Source organism: Natator depressus, chromosome 6, assembly GCF_965152275.1.
Source record: "Natator depressus isolate rNatDep1 chromosome 6, rNatDep2.hap1, whole genome shotgun sequence".
NCBI classification, from domain to species: domain Eukaryota; kingdom Metazoa; phylum Chordata; order Testudines; family Cheloniidae; genus Natator; species Natator depressus.
Genome location: NC_134239.1, coordinates 21,993,904 through 22,013,397, shown reverse-complemented (window position 1 = coordinate 22,013,397; position 19,494 = coordinate 21,993,904). Strand labels below are relative to the sequence as shown.

At 46.2% G+C, this 19,494-nt stretch overlaps 1 protein-coding gene across 3 annotated transcripts in view; it reads left to right on the top strand.

Moving 5' to 3' along the window:
• CDHR5 (cadherin related family member 5) overlaps window positions 1–19,494 on the top strand; it is a 52,533-nt gene that overhangs the window by 19,603 nt on the left and 13,436 nt on the right. The window contains exons 14-15 of one of the 3 annotated variants that reach the window (XM_074954755.1): window positions 2,482–2,648; window positions 4,469–6,655. In XM_074954755.1, coding sequence (XP_074810856.1) covers window positions 2,482–2,648; window positions 4,469–5,017 — 716 coding nt within the window. In that variant the 3' untranslated portion in view covers window positions 5,018–6,655. Of the gene's footprint in view, window positions 1–2,481; window positions 2,649–4,468; window positions 6,656–19,494 lie in introns of those variants that run through there. The other 2 variants (XM_074954757.1, XM_074954758.1) reach the window with 2 other exon arrangements.

The window sequence follows — 19,494 nt, the reverse complement described above, 5'->3', positions numbered from 1 at the left end:
TCTAGGTGCTGCTTAGTTTGCGTGTTAATCATACTCTCTTCTTTGCTGTGGGTCTCACTAGACTGACTGCTGTCACCGTGGTTTCACATACTGCATTCTGGGTAACAACATATGAGGAGTTCATGTTTCTAAAACTAAACTGGCTCTTTAGTAAGAGAACTATTTGCAGAGGTGCTGTAGCTAGCATTCTAGCCATGTGCACCCAAATGGGGTTCTTGGTGCCTTCTCCAAATTTTTCCCTCCTCCAGCCTGTGCTTTTCTCCAAGATCCAGGCTGGAATGGGTACCTCCATTTCTGGATGCCCAGGCTTAGACTGATGGGGCCTTATTTTCAGAAATGCTGAGCACCTCCAGCTCCCAATGACTTCAGAGGGAGCTGCAGGTGCTTCAGCCTCTCTGAGGGAAAAAGGAAAACACCACCCCACCCCCTGGCAAGTTATTAAGTGCCAAAATTAGGCCAACATTTTCAAGTCTTGGTACCTAAAGTATCTGAGATTGAAACCCCAGAAACTGAGGTACCCAAACATAGATGTGACTTTAAAAATTTGGCCCTTCGTGTCTATTTATCAAACAAACAACATACTGGTAACTAGGCAAGGAAATGGTTTCACCGCTGTACTAAAAATATGTTGGCTTGGGGTACTTAAAGTGACAGAACTATTGCCCTATTTTCCTGTATACACAGTATATTTCAGAGGGCCAAGTCAGCACTATCAAAGGCAAGGAGGAATGAGCCAATAGGCCTGTTCTGGGTCTAAATGCTCTGACTCCTATCCTCAAGGCTGTTCTTTGGTGTCAAGGGATTTGTATGCCAAGGACTGGAGTGTACTTTAAGGGTGTGAGCCAAAGCGCATTGAAGAAGTCAGTGGGAAAGTTACAGTACATTTTAATAATACTCAACTTATGGGAGGTTGATGCTGAAGTACACTTTAATTTCTAGGACATGTGCACCAAAGGGATAACTTCACACCCACTGACGTCAGAAAGAGTGAAGTCTTGCATCAGTTCTACAGACTGCATTTCCCATCACTAATCATGGTATCAAACACAATTAAGTAGTAAAATTTCATACAAGTGCCAGTCCTTCACTGTCACGTTAATAATAAACAGTTGGCACTATCACCGGCCCAGGTAATATTCAAAGTCCACAATTAAAACATGCCAGCAAAAGGGCAAAACATGCTATTAATTATTGTGAAACTTGAAAGAAATTGGTTTACTATTCAAAATGAGGATGGAATAAAAAACAAATATTCCTAGAGGTAAGCTAAATAGATGAATCCTCTGGAAGTATAGTACTGTATCTCAGTTTTTATGCTGATTCTGGTAAGGTCTTCTTGTACCTGCTAAGTGCTGAAAGTGTAACCCAAACTTACAGCCAGGAAAAGCTGGCAATTTGCCATAGGCATGGAATATAAGAATCAGAGTGAGATGCTGTCATCAACGAAGGATTAAAGACACTTTAAAATAGTGCAACTTAATGCAACTCCCAAGTCAGTCACTTTCCTCTGCGCTTTACTGCAGCATAGCAACAAGCACAATGGCCAATGTCGTAGCTTTTATCAGCATGACAGCTGTAATATGGCACAATAAGTCCACCTGTTAATAGACAAGAGGGTAGAAGGTGCTTCTCAGATCCCACTGACGTCAGTGCAAATTGCAGCCATGTAACAGAGATCGGAATGCTATTCTGGTCAAGTTTTTATTCCCTGTTTTTACTTGGCCCCAAATCTCTGGGCTAGAAGGCTGCACAAAGGATGCCTCATTTTTCCACTAGAAAACAAAAAAAAAATGTTTTCTTTTGCTGGTGGAAATTTGTGAAGCAAAAATTGTCACAAAGGTCTGCTCTAGGAAACACCACTGTTTATTTGCTCATTCAGTTACACAGTCTAGGCAGTAATAAGCAGGTACAGGGATGAGAATGGATCCTACTTGCCTTTTAATCATTTGAAACTTAAAGTAATAAACTCCAGCCACAATCTGCCTTCCCACAATGGGTGTAAACTTTTGTCTGGCACTGTACAGAATGTGCCACAGACATGTTTGCTAAGCCACAGGTACTGATCCCCACAGCACTGGGCACCTCAGCTCCCACCTCATTCAAGGTCCAGGATGAGGAGCTGTGATTAAGGAAAGGACGCTCTGGGGGTTAAATGTGGTAAGCCAAATGTCAACATAACACTCCTGTCCCAGTCCAGCAATTCTTTCTCAGGAAAAATTCCCCATTTGCTTAAATGGGAAATTCACCTTTGTAAGTCCCAGCCTCTCCATTCGGTGTCCTTCCAAAAGCCGACACCTCAAGCACGCCACTGCAGTACACCCTGTCAGATTAAATGGTCCATTTCCCCACTTGCACTCTACAGGAGAGTTTTCCCCTTGATCTTAGAAAAGCGATTTTGTCTTCTCCTCCAATCAAGTCTTGCATTAAAGGCCACCTATAAGTGATTCTGAGAAGTGTAACATCCATTTGTTTTCCTCGTAGGTACAAAAGGCGCAAGAGCTAACCTGCAATACACTGCACAGGACATGGCTGCTTTAGGCGCCACATTGGCGGTACTTCTGGTAATCGCCTTACTGTTGCTTGGATTGATTGTCGGCAAGCATTATGCAAACACAATTAAGCATCTGGTTGGAAAAGAGAGCGACAAAGTAAGTGGTTAATTTGTAACTATTTCGTTTCAGGGTTGCCTTAGAGCTCGGAAATGTTGCCTTGGCATAAGGGCCAACTTTTCCTTTTCCCGGGGGATGCTCCACCCCCCATTCTGCCCCGTTCTTGCTCTGCCTCTTCCTGTCCCCTCCTCGAGGACCCCTGCCCACCCACTGCTCTCCCCCCTCCTCCCCCATCCGCTGATTGGTGCCACCGTTGCCGACCTCCTTTTCCCCCCTCCCCCATCAGCTGTGGCTGGTGGGTGCTGAGCATCCACTATTCTCCTCCATGGATTCTCCACCCATGGAGTCAGCACCTATGTGTCTTGGGGTTAAAGAAAGAACCAGGGTGCTGGGATATCCACGTTCTATGTCCTGCTGTGTGACGGTGACAGGTCGCATGGACCAAAGTTTAAGCGTCACACTGAGTATGCAGGCCTCCATTTTTTGGTGAGCCAAACATCACACACTGTCACAGTCATTATGATTTGTATTGCCATAGCACGTCGAGGCTCCAGCCCCTGTGCTATGCACTGTACAGATATAACAGCAGGATGACCCATGCCCCAGAGAATTCAAAGAATAAGAGGCCAGACAATAGGTGGATTCAAAGAGATAGGGGTAGGAACTCAATGGGAGCTGCAGGTGTTCAGAACTTGAGAAGTCAGGCACCCAGAAATGGAGGATCCTAAAAATCAGTGGCCTCTTTTGAAAATGTTGGCTTTAATGTCTTTGGGCTTCCATTGTCTCCATCTGCAAAATGGCACTAATACTTCTGTTACAGGAGTGTCAGGAGGGGAGATTCACTAACGTTTGTGAAGCGAGACCCTTAGATGGAAGGTGCCTTAGAAGTGCAAAGTATTAGATACACTTCTTATGGGTGTCCTGCGACTGCAGCGGTGGTACTGAGAGATGCATCAAGTGCCTGCATCTCAGGCGATTGCTGCAAGCCTCTGAGATGAGACATGTTGACCCAAGTCAGGGCTTCCACAGGAACAAATGGGCCCCAGCAAATGCTAACAACACCTAAACGGAGTAATGGTGCTACTGGACAATCACTCTGCCAGGAATAAATGTCCCAATAATTCACCAGGCTACCTGGGGTTAGGAGCAGCTTAAAAAAAAAAAAAAAAACACTCTCCCTCAAGTTCTGATGGAAGAGGGGAGGAGTCATGGAGGTGAGGCTGCTGTTGATTAGTTCACTGGACTGTCTTGCATCCCGCCCACCCATCCTTAAACAAATCAAGCTGTTCTGAACTTGTCCTTTCCCATAGGGCAGGGATGGCCAAACTGTGGCTCACAAGCCACATGAGGCTCTTTTACTATTAAAGCGCAGCTCACAGAGCACCCCCCATTCCCCTCCCATTCTCCACCTACCAGACTGGGGTGGGGGAAGCTTGGGACTTCTGCCTTGCAGTGGGGTGGTGGAGGTCTCAGGGCTTCTGCCCAGTGGGATGCACCTGCCAGGGCTCTGGGCTTCAGCAGGAGCTGGGCTGAAGCCCTGAGCCCCTGCAGGCACCCCCTGGCTCTTGGGCTTTTGAAGATCGTCATATGCGGCTCGGAGGGTCAGTAAGTTTTGGCAGTCATGCCATAGACTGTTTGATTCAACTTTTCTGATGGTAGAAAGGAAGGGAGGGGAAATTACATCTCAAAAGTTACCACTAGGGTCTCGCATGCCTCCTGTCTGGGCCCCCTCGACAGCCTGATCCTCAGCTGGCAGCGGGGGTGCAATTCCACTGATGTCCGCAGAGCGGTGCCCAAGCATTTCATTCCCCCCCCCCGGCCCCAATCATGAGACATTTCCTCTCTTGCCATTCCCCCAGGATCCCCTTGAGGATTTAAGTAACCAAAGCTACCAAGATGATGAAAATCCTGTTCGGAGCACGAAAGACAATGAATCGCTCAGAAGCGACACTTTGGAGAACGGTACCCCTGTCGGGCAGCAGCCGTCAGACGGCTTCCTTCCTCTGGAGCCCAGGGTGGAGAGCAGCATTGCAACAGCTTCCGCTGCCATGAAGGGTGGGGAGGAGGACAAAGAGGGAAAGGACACAGACAGCAATAAAGAAGTGAAATCTATCCTCACAAAGGACAGGAAGACAGTGGACGATGGATACAAAGCTGTGTGGTTTAAGGATGATATTGATCCAGACACAAAGGATGATGTTGTAGTGATTGAAGACCAGGTTGAACAAGAAGATGATAGTGATGGGGACGGGGATAGGAATGAGGAGGATGAGGATGAGGATGATGAGCAGGGCAGTCAGCATGGTGACCCAGTGGTGTCCTTCATTCTAGAGAGAGCTCAGCTCCAAGCAACGAATGGGAACCTCAAACCTGACCAGGATGCAGACACAGAAGATGACATTTTGTAATAGGCTCAGCAAAGTGAGTTTTGCCAATCTGGAAACTGTGGGTAATTTGAAGCCACTTTTCTAAGGGTCCCAGTTTCTTTGTGCTGTGAGAGAGACAGGCCTGCTAGCAAACAGGTGGCTGGCGGATTTCACGAACATACTCTCCGTGATCCCCTTCTGCCTTCTAGTGTAAACAGATTTTAAGGCCAGGTAGGACCATTGTGATTATTTAGTCTGACCTTCCTAGCACAGGCCATAAAACTTCACTCAATGATGCCTGCACTGGGCCCAATAACTTGGGGTTAAGCTAGACCATCTCCTTCAGAGCTGATATTGATTTAAATCAAGTATCTTCTTACTCCAGAGGAGAGTCCAATCCACAGTTCCTAGCTTCAAAGGCCAGTGCCTTAGCCATTAGGCCACCGGCACTATGCCCAGGTCTTACTTCAGCCAGGGGGCTCCAAAAATACTTCTGTCCCCTCTTTCCAGTTTTTCTGAGGGGCAATCAGGAGAACTCTTTGGCAGTGATCTAGATACCCTTAAGCCTCCCTTGAAATGGCTGAATAGATGTGAATTTCCTATGGCTTTCTCTACAGATGAACCCCTCCCAAGTTAATTAGTGGGGAAGCTCCCAGGGACAACTTCAGGTTTTGCTTTAAAATGCTGCAGAGAGTCCGTTTTAATTGGTTTTGACATGAAACAGGCAATTGCCACAGAGGTTTGCTTTGAGGCTCATTTAAATCCCAGTGCTAGTTACACCACTGAGGCACCACCATTTAGTGGCACAAAATTAAGGAAAGTACAGAGTTTCCCACTGAGACTGAATGAGCCTCATTCACCCCCCAGGTAAAATTAACAGCCTCCCGCTTCACTACAAGCTCATTCTGCCCACAGAAGCTAGAGAGCATAGAAACAAGCGTAGTGGGAAATACCATTACATTTCCTGTTATTAGCATAGCTTAGTCATCTCCTCCCTACGTCAGGAATGTTTATTTGCACAAACTGGTAACACTTTAATGGAGTATTTTATTCTTTATTGTTTTTAATTTAAGACTTGATTCTTCTTGCGGGGACACCGCTGTGATATCAAGGCCATTACTCCCGATTTCCACTGGTGTAATTTAGAATAGGAATGTGACCCACTGTGGCTTAGCGAGTCCAAAGCCAGGCCCCAGTCCTGCAGACGTTTAGGCACATGCTTACATTTATGCGTAGGAATAGTCCCAATGAAGTCAACAGGGCAAAGCTGGGCCTCATCCAGCATTTTCCTAACCATGAAGACCACAACGAAGGATTAAACCTATTAATTTACAGAGGATTTCAGCATGCGCTGCCCGCAACTACTGTAAAGTAGCCCTCTGCTTTGGTAACCGTATTGTACTTGGTTTGTGCATTGATCTGATCTACTGGTGGGGCAGAAGAGGGTAAACTCTCCTTCACAGAGCCCTTTCCCAAATCCACAGGGACACTGGTATACAAATCTCTTCAGGGGGAGTCACACCTGGGGCCAATGCGAGGAGACCTGGGCCACGAGTTAGTAGAAGACTCCTTGTTTCATATTTAGATGATGATCAAGGTGGTTTTTTTTATGGCTCTCTGATCACTGTCATGCTAAGCCGAATGGACCACACGTGTCTCTGGAATAAAGCTGTGGCATCCAGGAGTGCAGATAAGATTGTCATCTTTATTTCTTGGCTCATCACGAGGCATAGGTATTGGCCTTTTGTAACCCTATCCCATGGCAGGGGTTGGTCCCCACTGGCTCCAGCAGCTACATTTAAACCCACAATAAAGCAATAGTGATCTCTTGCCCCAGCAGGTTCTCTCTGCCCCTTAGAGGAGGAGAGCAGAATAATCTAACATCATTATCAGAACCAAACCGAACTGGCCTAGTACAGTAGCCAGCCTGAAAGCAGATCAGATCCTCCCAGAGGGGCAGGGAACCAGCTGCCATGGGATATGTTAAAAACCTGCAGACTTCCTGCTCTGTTCTATGGTTTGGCTTCACAGAAGCTTGTTTTTTCCTTCTCCTTATTGTCCTCCTCTAGTACCCCCTTTATGCTGCCATGAACCTTTCTTCACTGTGGAGGGGTGACTACACCATTGCTTCCTTTACGGCCCATCACTGCCTGTCCTTATGTCAGCCATTGGCAATCCCTAACGAACAAGGTGCTTCCAGACTGTGGAAGCAGAGAGTCTTGAGTGAAGGGATCAACTCTTTGGGCCAGATTCTCAGCTGGTGTAACCCCACTCCCAGGGCAGCGCAGTACTTCTCATGAGGACCGTAGAGGGGGCTTAATAGTCGACTCGGAGCAGGTCCGAGGGAGGCTTAGCAGTCGTCCCCCCTGGGCAGTCAAGGGCGGGAGGCTTAGTAGTCGTCCCCCGGGAGGTCTGGAGGGAGGCTTAGCTGTCGTCTCCTGGGCAGTCCAGGGGGATGCCTAGTAGTCATCCCTCGGAGAGTCGGGGGGTAGTGGCGGTCAGCGTCAGGCTTTATCATCAGCCTCCGGAGGGCGAGCGTCCTCGGACACGAGGCAGCCACTGCTGAGAGGCAGACTCCAAGGCTGGGAACGGAGCGCCAAGTCTGGGGGGAGGAGGAGGAGGAGCAGCTGCAGAGGGGAGGGGAGGGGGTCCCAGGTCGCCACCTGTCAGAAGCTCGTATCCCAAGCTGAGAAGGGAGCGCCCGGGTCGGGCGGAGAGGATCAGCGGGACTGCCGTCCCCCGGTTCTCGTGGGGTCGAAAGGCTCCCTCCGGCGGCTCGGTCCGGGGCCCCCACGGAGGAAGCCAGGGAGGGGTGGGGGAGCTGCAGCCCGACTCCCCAGCCCTGGGCGCCTGTGAGGCTCGGGCTAGGGGCAAGTGGCCGGGGCCCCGACGGTCGGCCTAAGTCAGGCCGAGAATCAGGTCGAGACCCCCGGGGAAAAAGGGCCGAAAAATTTTAAAAGTCCCCACTGGGACACCAGGTCGACCCCTGGGAAGTGGCCAGACATTTTTGTAAGTCCCCTCTGGGACAGCAGGTCAACCCCAGGGTGACACCTGGCCCAGAAAGCAAACCGGCCACCAGGTCAACCCAATACATGCAATGGGTTGACCTGGTGGTCAGAAAGTTATGCATCACGGGCAAGGCATTAGCAGAGCAGGATTTCTGGTTTATTCCACTTGTTCAGCTTCCTATGGTATCAGGGTTTCATCAAGATAAGTCTGTTTTTCTAGAGTCCTGACAGCAATACACAACCACACCCATTCCTGATCTATAAACTTGGGGCAAATTCTACTTTCACTGACACTACGGGCTTCAGTGGGGCTACTCCAATTGACACCAGTGTAGCTGAAAGCACAACTCCGTTTTAAGATGCTCATCGTCATCAAAAGGCAGAACAGAATCTTACATGTATTGATAAGCTGGGGTGCAAATTTGGGGCAAAATCCAACTTATTTACATCCATGCAACCCCACTAAAGTCACGCAGACCAGTTGTCTTCTGGACTTTGTTTTCATCTATCTCCTCTGGTCTCTATTAATATCCCTTGATGCTACTGTACTTTGGCTGCTGAATCTCTGTGTTTGAATGACCACACCTGGGTTTCCATGGAGCAGCTGTCTTGCAGAGGGTGGGAGTTAGACAAGGAAGTCTCTGTGGCTTAGAATACATACACAGTTTATCAGATAATGGAGGAAGCCAAGCATTAGTTCCATCTGCATAGAAGGATCTCAGGCTGTAAAAGCATAAAGCTTCCATTGACATCACAAAAATTTCTCAATAGCAAATTGCTGAGCCTGTCACCTTGAATCAACATTATATGTGAGGGTATGGAATGGGCAGCTCTCTCAACTGCAGTACCATCCCAGACGAGGATTGTTTACTGCTGAAGTTGCCCCAGTGTTCCCCTTCACCTCATCCTGGGCCTCTGCTCTGACTCACTCCTGGTCCGTCTTCTTGACCTTGTGCTGCTACTGGCCAGAATAACCCTGGGCCAGGGAAAAGTGGATGCAATAGTTACCATTCTGATTTAGCAGCATTTGAAACCCACCTTTGCGCAGGGGGAGGGGGAGGACAATTGACAACACAAGGTGCAGGGTAAGGGAGAATTTCTCTTCCATGTCCCCTAAAAAAACACCCCAACGAGGAATCCTTGTGGCACCTTAGAGACTAACAAATGTATTTGGGCATAAGCTTTTGTGGGCTAGAACCCACTTCATCAGATGCATGGAATGGAATATACAGTAGGCAGGTATAAATACACAGCACATGAAAAGATACATCCCCTAGTGCACCAACCTCTCCACCATCACTGGACTTCTGGCTCTGCCACAGCCTCCTAGGAGCAGACCCTCAGCTAGTGTAAGTCAGCCTAGCTTCTGCGCAGAAGTCAGTGGAGCTAATCTGGTTTACAACTGTGCTTTGAGATGGAGAAGGCCCTGCTAGATCATCTAGTCCAGGGCCAGACTGGGCTCGGTCTAGTTCATATTCTTCAGCGCTTTGCCCAGACTAGCTTCACTCAAACAAGGGGACTTCCCCCACATCCCATGGGAAAATAGAGAACGGATTACAATAAGCGTACTCAGTGCTGATGCTATCTAGAGCATGTTCCCAGCACAGCCCTGATAGGCTGGTGGTGGCGACAGGGAAGACGAGGAGGAGTCATTAGCAGTGCCAGGCAAACAGTATTTTTTGTAAGTTGTGTGTATGGAGTGAAAGGCAGGAAGGTGAGTGGGTGGTACAAGGGAGCATGGAAAGGAACAAGGAAAATACTTGCCCTGGGGAGGGAAGAGAAGAGAGGTGGGGGTAGGAAAGGCCCAGGACTTTCACCATACTGTTTTCTCTTTGTGGTGCTACTCAGCCTACATCAGAACCCTGCTAATTTTAGGCACAGATCAGTCATGCTGGCTGCAATGAGCTACTTCTCCCTTAGCTAATCTATAAAGAGCTTTGAGCTGCTTTCATGTGGCATAATGACTTGAAAAGTTTCTGACTGACGACAGGTGGCAAAGAACCCAACTGAAAGATTCCTGATCCCTTTTATTAACCAGGAAATAACAGATCAGAGAGACAAGTTTATCAAGAAGGTAGAGTTCCAATACAGGCAGGAGTCCATCCCAGTGCATTCAAATGTTCACAGTGATGGTGCCAAGAATCACATGTTGCCCTTGCACGAAGGTACATTGACTTCAGTGGAAGCTCACAGAATTTGATCCCAAGTGTATTACACACACTTCAAACAACATTATATGAAAATGAATTATTAACAGTTTAATCCTCCAAACACTTATGCAGATGAGAAACTCTACTTGCACAAATAATCCCCATTTAAATCAATGGGACTCCTCCCATGGGTGAATTTACTCACATGCATGTAGGATTTGCAGGATCAGGGCCTAGGTCAGCAGGTATCCTCCGTGAGCATTAAAAAAGCAATATTGTTTTAAATTCATCATGGCTGCTAGGACGCATGCCTGAGCTTTAGCAGCAGGTGAATGTGGAGCATCCATTCATTCTAAAATGTAGCAGGTAAGTCAGATCACACTGGAAGAGATTTCCCCCCTCAGATATGCTCAGTGGAACAATCCCCTTTTCAAATGTTGTTTTCTCTTTAAAATCTTTTCCTACCAAGATCCACATGCAGGCATCTACTATTTCTCTCCCCATCTTCCCCCCAACACAGATACCATTTTTTTGCCTCTGGAATATTCAAATGGAGAGGCCCTTATGAGCTCCAATTATAAAAGAGTGTTTCCCCATAGACTATTTCCATTCTCAAATCCCCTTCCTTGCTCCCTTGTTGTCCCCCATCTCTCACCCGCCAGTACGCTGGGGTGTGACATACACTGGGGTGCAATCCAGACCAGCAAGGGCCTGTGTCACTCCTGCCCTGCAACCTTGGGTGCCTTACAATGCCCTTGCTGAAGTAGCTCCCACCTGGGTCACTCACAAACAGCCTTCCGCAAGCCACACCCTGTGTGTGTGTGTGTGTGTGTAAGTGTGTAACTGCAACTGCCAGCCACACTTGGATTACACTCTGGCTTTTACCAACCTGGGTTACTTCTGCCTGGTGACCCCAACACACATGCAGTCTTGTATTTCTCCTCACCCGCCCCCCCAAATGTATGTTCTGTACTGTCCAGTCCTTTCCTGGACAGACCAGAGATATTAGGCATGTTGTCCCTTTAGGGGAACAATACACAACAACTTGCTGCCTTAAATGGAGTTACCCAGCCCAGACAATTTAACTTAAACATACTGGATTAGTTTCAATTAAAGATTAACACAAATTTAACCATAATGAGATAGATTTTAAGTGAGTACAAGTAATGATGCATAAAAGTTAGAAGTGGTTACAAGAAAAATAAATATAAGACTTCCTAGTGCCTAGCTTAACAAACTATACATGATTCAAAGTAAAGTTCTTACCATAACCTTCTAACAGCATTACTGACCAAGCCTTCAGGTCAGGAGCCCACCCCCAAAGTCCAGCAGCTGTTTCTTTTGTCTTCTTGGGTACAAAGAGGCAGAGATACACCTTGAGGGTGTTTGCCCCCTCACAAAATTTTATTTACCTATTGAAGTCCTAAGAAGTTGAGCTGGCGCAAGCTAAAATTCTATTTAGCTGAGCAGAAGGAGACATGGAGTCTGGTGGGGAGGCGGGGGTTGCTAAGTGGTTTGCTAAGATGCAGATCTGTTTGTTCCTGCTCCCTTTCCTTGCCAAAGAATTTCCATTTAATAGATGATGGCACATCACCACTGATGACACCTGGCCAGGCATCAGCTTGTCCTTAGTCTTTGAGAAACAGGTTTTTTTTTACCCACTGCCCAGACCCATCTGGAAAACACACTTCAGTCATGATTTCAGCTTATGTTCATAACTGTACATATAATATTGTCACATACACTATGATATCATTGACCAGTGAAAAGAAAAGGAGTACTTGAGGCACCTTAGAGACTAACCAATTTATTTGAGCATAAGCTTTCATGAGCTACAGCTCACTTCATCGGATGCATTCAGTGGACAATACAGTGGGGAGATTTATATACATAGAGAACATGAAACAATGGGTGTTACCATACACACTGTAACGAGAGTGATCACTTAAGGTGAGCTATTACCAGCAGCAGAGTGGGGGTGGGGGGGAGAGAACTTTTTGTAGTGATAATCAAGGTGGGCCATTTCCAGCAGTTGACAAGAATGTCTGAGGAACAGTGGGGCCGGGGGGGGGGGGATAAACATGGGGAAATAGTTTCACTTTGTGTAATGACCCATCCACTCCCAGTCTTTATTCAAGCCTAAGTTAATTGTATCCAGTTTGCAAATTAATTCCAATTCAGCAGTCTCTCGTTGGAGTCTGTTTTTGAAGTTTTTTTTTTTTTTTTTTGAAGAATTGCCACTTTTAGGTCTGTAATCAAGTGACCAAAGAGATTGAAGTGTTCTCCAACTGGTTTTTGAATGTTATAATTCTTGACGTCTGATTTGTGTCCATTTATTCTTTTACGTAGAGACGGTCCAGTTTGGCCAATGTACCTGGCAGAGGGGCATTGCTGGCACATGATGGCATATATCACATTGGTAGATGTGCAGGTGAACGAGCCTCTGATAGTGTGGCTGATGTGATTAGGCCCTATGATGGTGTCCCCTGAATAGATATGTGGACACAGTTGGCAACGGGCTTTGTTGCTAGGATAGGTTCCTGGGTTAGTGGTTCTGTTGTGTGGTGTGTGGTTGCTGGGGAGTATTTGCTTCAGGTTGGGGGGCTGTCTGTAAGCAAGGACTGGCCTGTCTCCCAAGATCTGTGAGAGTGATGGGTCGTCCTTCGGGATAGGTTGTAGATCCCTGATGATGCGTTGGAGAGGTTTTAGTTGGGGGCTGAAGATGACGGCTAGTGGCGTTCTGTTATTTTCTTTGTTGGGCCTGTCCTGTAGTAGCTGACTTCTGGGTACTCTTCTGGCTCTGTCAATCTGTTTCTTCGCTACAGCAGGTGGGTATTGTAGTTGTAAGAATGCTTGATAGAGATCTTGTAGGTGTTTGTCTCTGTCTGAGGGTTGAAGCAAATGCAGTTGTATCGTAGAGCTTGGCTGTAGACAATGGATCGTGTGGTGTGGTCTGGATGAAAGCTGGAGGCATGTAGGTAGGAATAGCGGTCAGTAGGTTTCTGGTATAGGGTGGTGTTTATGTGACCATTGCTTATTAGCACTGTAGTGTCCAGGAAGTGGATCTCTTGTGTGGACTGGACCAGGCTGAGGTTGATGGTGGGATGGCAATTGTTGAAATCATGGTGGAATTCCTCAAGGGCTTCTTTTCCATGGGTCCAGATGATGAAGATGTCATCAATGTAGCATAAGTAGAGTAGGGGCATTAGGGGATGAGAGCTGAGGAAGCATTGTTCTAAGTCAGCCATAAAAATGTTGGCATACTGTGGGGCCATGCGGGTACCCATAGCTGTGCCGCTGATCTGAAGGTATACATTGTCCCCAAATGTGAAAAAGTTACGGGTGAGGACAAAGTCACAAAATTCAGCTACCAGGTTTGCCGTGACATTATCGGGGATACTGTTCCTGACGGCTTGTAGTTCATCTTTGTGTGGAATGTTGGTGTAGAGGGCTTCTACATCCATAGTGGCCAGGATGGTGTTTTCAGGAAGATCACCGATGGATTGTAGTTTCCTCAGGAAGTCAGTGGTGTCTCGAAGATAGCTGGGAGTGCTGGTAGTGTAGGGCCTGAGGAGGGAGTCTACATAGCCAGACAATCCTGCTGTCAGGGTGCCAATGCCTGAGATGATGGGGCATCCAGGATTTCCAGGTTTATGGATCTTGGGTAGCAAATAGAAAACCCCAGGTCGGGGTTCCAGGGGTGTGTCTGTGCGGATTTGTTCTCGTGCTTTTTCAGGGAGTTTCTTGAGCAAATGGTGTAGTTTCTTTTGGTAACCCTCAGTGGGATCAGAGGGTAATGGCTTGTAGAAAGTGGTGTTGGAGAGCTGCCTAGCAGCCTCGTCTTCATATACCGACCTATTCATGATGACAGCACCTCCTTTGTCAGTCTTTTCGATTATGATGTCAGAGTTGTTTCTGAGGCTGTGGATGGCATTGTGTTCTGCACGGCTGAGGTTATGGGGCAAGTGATGCTGCTTTTCCACAATTTCAGCCCATGCACGTCGGCGGAAGCACTCTATGTAGAAGTCCAGTCTGTTGTTTCGACCTTCAGGAGGAGTCCACCCAGAATCCTCCTTTTTGTAGTCTTGGTAAGAAGGTCTCTGTGGGTTAGTATGTTGTTCAGAGGTGTGTTGGAAATATTCCTTGAGTCGGAGATGTCGAAAATAGGATTCTAGGTCACCACAGAACTGTATCATGTTCGTGGGGGTGGAGGGGCAGAAGGAGAGGCCCCGAGATAGCCCAGCAGAAGAATCTGTCCTAAGAGTATAGTTGGATAGATTAATAATATTGCTGGGTGGGTTAAGGGAACCACTGGTGTGGCCCCTCGTGACATGTAGTAGTTTAGTGTCCTTTTTCTTTTGTAGAGAAGCAAAGTGTGTGTTGTAAATGGCTTGTCTAGTTTTTGTAAAGTCCAGCCAAGAGGAAGTTTGTGTGTAAGGTTGTTTTTTTATGAGAGTATCCAGTTTTGAGAGCTCATTGTTGACCAGTGAGTTATTAGTTTTTAAATGATCTCACAAGGAATATTTTGTACAAAGATTATTACAGTAGTGTGTAAGGTGTGTATACAGAGGGATATTCTGTCACAGGATGAACTTTCTCAATAGTATATTTGGGGAATTTTCTAGCAGTATTTAAATGGAAATACAGCTGGATTTCCCCATCACCACCACTCTAAGAATGCCATAAGTTCCTTAAAGAAATAGTTACAGTATTTGAGACAGAAGTAGCAAAGCAAACAAGAGGAGGTTTACCACTATAGGAGGTTTTGGTGTTCAGTCCACAATGCCCATAACTAAAACCTAAATATTTGTGGAAAGGGTTGAGGTATTTGGAGGCTCAAATAAAGAAAAAGGAGAGTGGAATGGAAACTGAAAGAAGGAATTTGCTTCCTGTGTTCACTTTCAGGAAGTACTCTTGCTGTTCCCATGATTATTTGTGTGCTAAAGAAGTTTCACTGAATATTTGGTATTTGTGTAAGTAAATACTGAATGCAAATGTGAGTTCTCACCAGAGACCTGATTTTAAGAGTTACACTCAGCCAGCCAGAGAACAGAAACAATACCATATGACTTGTGTCCAATCAACACCAGCCCATGTGCTGAAATATCAAACACAGGCCAGGAATTTAAAAGATGCATGCCTAAAGTCAGGCTTCCAACACTGTTTATAGGCACCTAAATAAACTGATCAATATTCAAAAGCATTGAGCAGCCAGCAGCTCCCATTCTACTTAGGTGACTAAATATGGATTTAGGAGCCTAACTTTAGGCAGCTTTAAAAATACATATCAATGAACAATCTGTGAACTTACAAACTAAACATTTCCCTGCAACAGGTATTTGCATTTCAGAAAAATCATAGGGCTGCTCCTGTGAACAGAAAAGAGACCAGATAAATTTGCTATGAATTATTTGCCTATGTCTATCCAAAACAATTGTGCATACACTTACTGCCCCCTTATGGTTACAGGGATACTGGTCACTGCCATAACAGCATTGTGTTGCAAATGATCAGCTCATTCTTTCCAATGAAAGACACTTTGCTCACAACTATGAGGAGAGTAGCAGGAACTTCCCCAGGAAAGACAAAATCTGCACACAGGAAAAATGTGATTGATTAAAACCAATGATACACAATAGAAAATAGCCCATGATATTGTCTCGTAAATCACTTGGATCCACAGAGTGATCTTGAGCCACATTGTGACATTAAATGCCTATTTGATGGCTTTGAAAGCTCTATGCATTGATTAGAAGCAGCATATACCCCCTGATATTCATACATATGAATGCACAAACCTGATCACAATACTAAAGCATCAGGAAACACCCAAACCGAAAATTAAAACATGGTTAGAAAAAATGGTTTGACTGTTTGGTAAGAGGTAAAAAGAGCTGGAAAGCAAAACATGGAAAACACTAAGTCAGATTTGCAGTGCAAATGGTCACATACATTTTTGCATCCATGTGAGATTTGCATGTGCAATTAGCACAACTGTAAACCTCAAGTCAGCATGCACGGTCTTTAACTGGGCAGGTAAATTTGGTACGTGGTTCTGCACCTGCAGCTCTAAAAATGTGGCTCAGATCAGGAGTGTCACCTACTGGTTATAGCTGGGACTCACAGGAGTCAGGATGCCTGGATTTTTATTTGGGGGAGGTGGCTCTATATAGTTATTAGGGACTGTGAACCAGGAGTTCACATTTTATTCCCAAACTATCACTTGTCTTGCTGTGGACTCTGGATTACTTTATCCAGTAGGAAAAGTGAGTTAATGCTTATCTACCTCCTACTTGTATTTGTGAAGTTAAGTTCACTCTGTGCTTTGAGATTCCTGGATGAAAGTGGCTACTGGTGTATGTAAAGTTTCAATACTTTACATGAGACAGCAAACCAAGAGACAGTTTTCATACCAAAAAAAAAAAAACAAAAAAAACACAACAACTTCAAAATGCAATGGTCAAAGCACAAAGACCCTCACCCACTATTCTATTAATGTGCTATAAAATGAATAAACTCTTTTCCAAGCCAATGTCTCTCACTCATTCACAAGAGCAGATATCTTCCATCCTCTCAGTGGTTTTTATACCCTATCCTACTCCAGTTGGAGAACTGGAATTCTTCAGCACCTGAATAGAATTTTCAATCCACTCCAACATGATAGGTACACGACAGTACATCCAACATCATGTTGCACCAATAACCTTATATATTAAAGCAATAATGCACTGATTAGGCTAATGTACAGCCAATATCAGTAATTCAATTGTCACACATAGTCACTTTATATATTAGGGTCCCTAAGTATGCAGTAACGTGGGATATTTACATGCTTTGGGTATGTTGTGGTAAGTTCAGCAAAACACACCTTCAGCTATCCTTCAAATCACACAAAAAACTCAGGTCTTAAACTCAGGTCATCAGAGCACACAGCACTATTAATAAGGGCAGGACTATTAATAAGGGAATTTAGCATCCCAGCTAAATTCAAACCTCTGTGATTGTATTCTGCATCCCTGAATACCACTAGACATTTCAGCTGGATACAGCATTCATCTCCTCCTGACCCAAACTGCATTCTATACACTGTTAAACAGCCACCACATTCCACAACAGAGGAGGCTGCATCTCAGTGGTGAGCAATGCAATACCTATGTACCCCTTATGTGCCTTACTTAAGGTTAGCAGAACATGCTGAAACCCTGGGTAAAAGGCGGTGCTATATGTGGGTATTGTCATTTTGATGATTATTCAGCCACCCTCTTCCCCCCACCCCAAAAAAAAAAATCATTTACATCTCCCAGCACAGCGACACGCTCTTCTTGCAAGTGAGTTATTGCTTTTATGAAGTGTTTTTGTTACATCCTCAAACTGGTAATGCACAGCAAATCCAATAGATGGTGCCGGTGAATCAGCTTCGTGCAGAGATTCTGAAAGGGATGAAGTACTATGATGATACCCAATTCCTGGACTCAGGACAAATTGAAAAAGGACTAATTCCAGTTACTGTAATCTCATCCATCTGAATGTTCAGCACCTCCCATCCTGAGATCTTCTCTGTTCCTTCCCCGCAGTTCTATGTCATTGGGGTCACTTATTCCTCCTGTGCTGCCCAATTTACCCAAAACTCCCAATCACTCCCACTTTAGCCTAGGATCGACATTAAACCAGATGCATTAATCACGTTGGTAGCACCTCACACCAAGAGGACTTCCCCTCTCTGTCTTCACTGGGACTCTCTGCTGAGGAGTCAACATGAGGAAGGGTGTCATAATTTGGCCCTTATTTATGAGCATCTTTATGGCCCTCAGCTCCGTGGTCTGAGTGCCTTGCAAATCTTAATGAATGTAATGATCCTGCACCATGGAAATCAACGGGAGTTTTGCTGTTGGGTTCAATGGGAGCAGGAGAAGGCCTTTACTGCTCCCACGCCCCTGTGAATTTGGGAAGGGGTGGGGAGATGGAGCCACCCCTACCTAACAGGGAAACCAAGTCACAGAAGTGAAATGACAGGTCACAGGAAATTTCTGGTAGAGCCAGCAATAGAGCCAGCTGCCTTCCTGTCCCATATTTTAAACCTGAAGGCTGTCGTCTCATCCCTTTCTAATTCCTGCCTCCACTGTCCACAGCATTCATCCCCAGTCCACTCAACGTCCTCAGCTGACGCAGAGGGGAGCACACAGGCACTAGAGTGACCCAGCGATTACTCCAGCTTTCCATTGCACATTCCAGCTCTTTGCAGACATGAGCAAGCAACACTTCCCCGCACCCCTACAGGGGACGGGAAGTATTGTCCCCAGTTTACAGATGAGGAACTGAGAGAGAGAAAGTGATTTGCCTGGGCTCACACAGAAGTCAGAACCAGGAATTGAACCCATATCTCCTGACTCCTAATCTTGGGTCTCTGGACCATCATTGAGGGCAAGACCATGCAGGGGAAGGTCAGGCCAGTCTGACAGCAAAATCTTTGTTCTCCCTCCCATTGCAAAGTAGCATCATCTTCAACAGGTTCCCACTGAGACCCTTGCCAGCAAAGCACTTAAGCTTTGCTTAAGTTTAAGCATTCCTGAAAACTGATTGATGTCATTGGGACAACCCAGGCCCTTAAAATGAAACCTGAGCTTAAGTACTTCGCTGGATCAGGGCTTGAAAGAGGTGGACATTTTCAAGAAAGTTGTCCAGACTACACACATCAGCTCCAAGAGTCTTGGGTATCCTTTATGGCAGGAATAAGGCCAGACAAAGGAGGCTGTAACCTGGATTTCTCTAGGGACACCAGGCCCTATCGTACATTAGGAAATTCCACAGATAAGCCTGGACCACCACACCACTGAACTTCGGATCCACGTCGGGATTTTGCAACTCAGACCCATGTCTACTTGAACAACCAGACATTGCAGCCACTGGCGTATTCCTAGTGGTTCTCATTACAGGAAGCGCGTACGTCAGCGGTAAAAGAAGTCCCTTCTCGCTGTGAAGAATTTATTAAGAGACCCATCTTTTTAATGAATGAACTGATACACAAAGTCATTTCGTTGCCAGATCCAAGCAGGCAGCTTGCAAAAACAGAACTCCTTGCAAAAGCAGAACGCCCCCGCCCTAGCTTTTGGGTGTGTTTATACTGCAACTGGAAGAGAGTCTCCCAGTGCAGGTAGACAGACTCGTGCTAGCGGGGGCTCAATTCAGGGCTGGAGCACCGACGGAAAAAAATTAGTGGGTGCTTAGTACTCACCAGCACCCCCACTCCCCTCCAGCGCCTCCCAAGCACCGGTGGCCCCGCCGATCAACACCTCCCCCTCCCTCCCTCCCTCCCAGCGCCTCCCACCCACCACTATCAGCTGTTCCACAGTGTGCAGGAGGC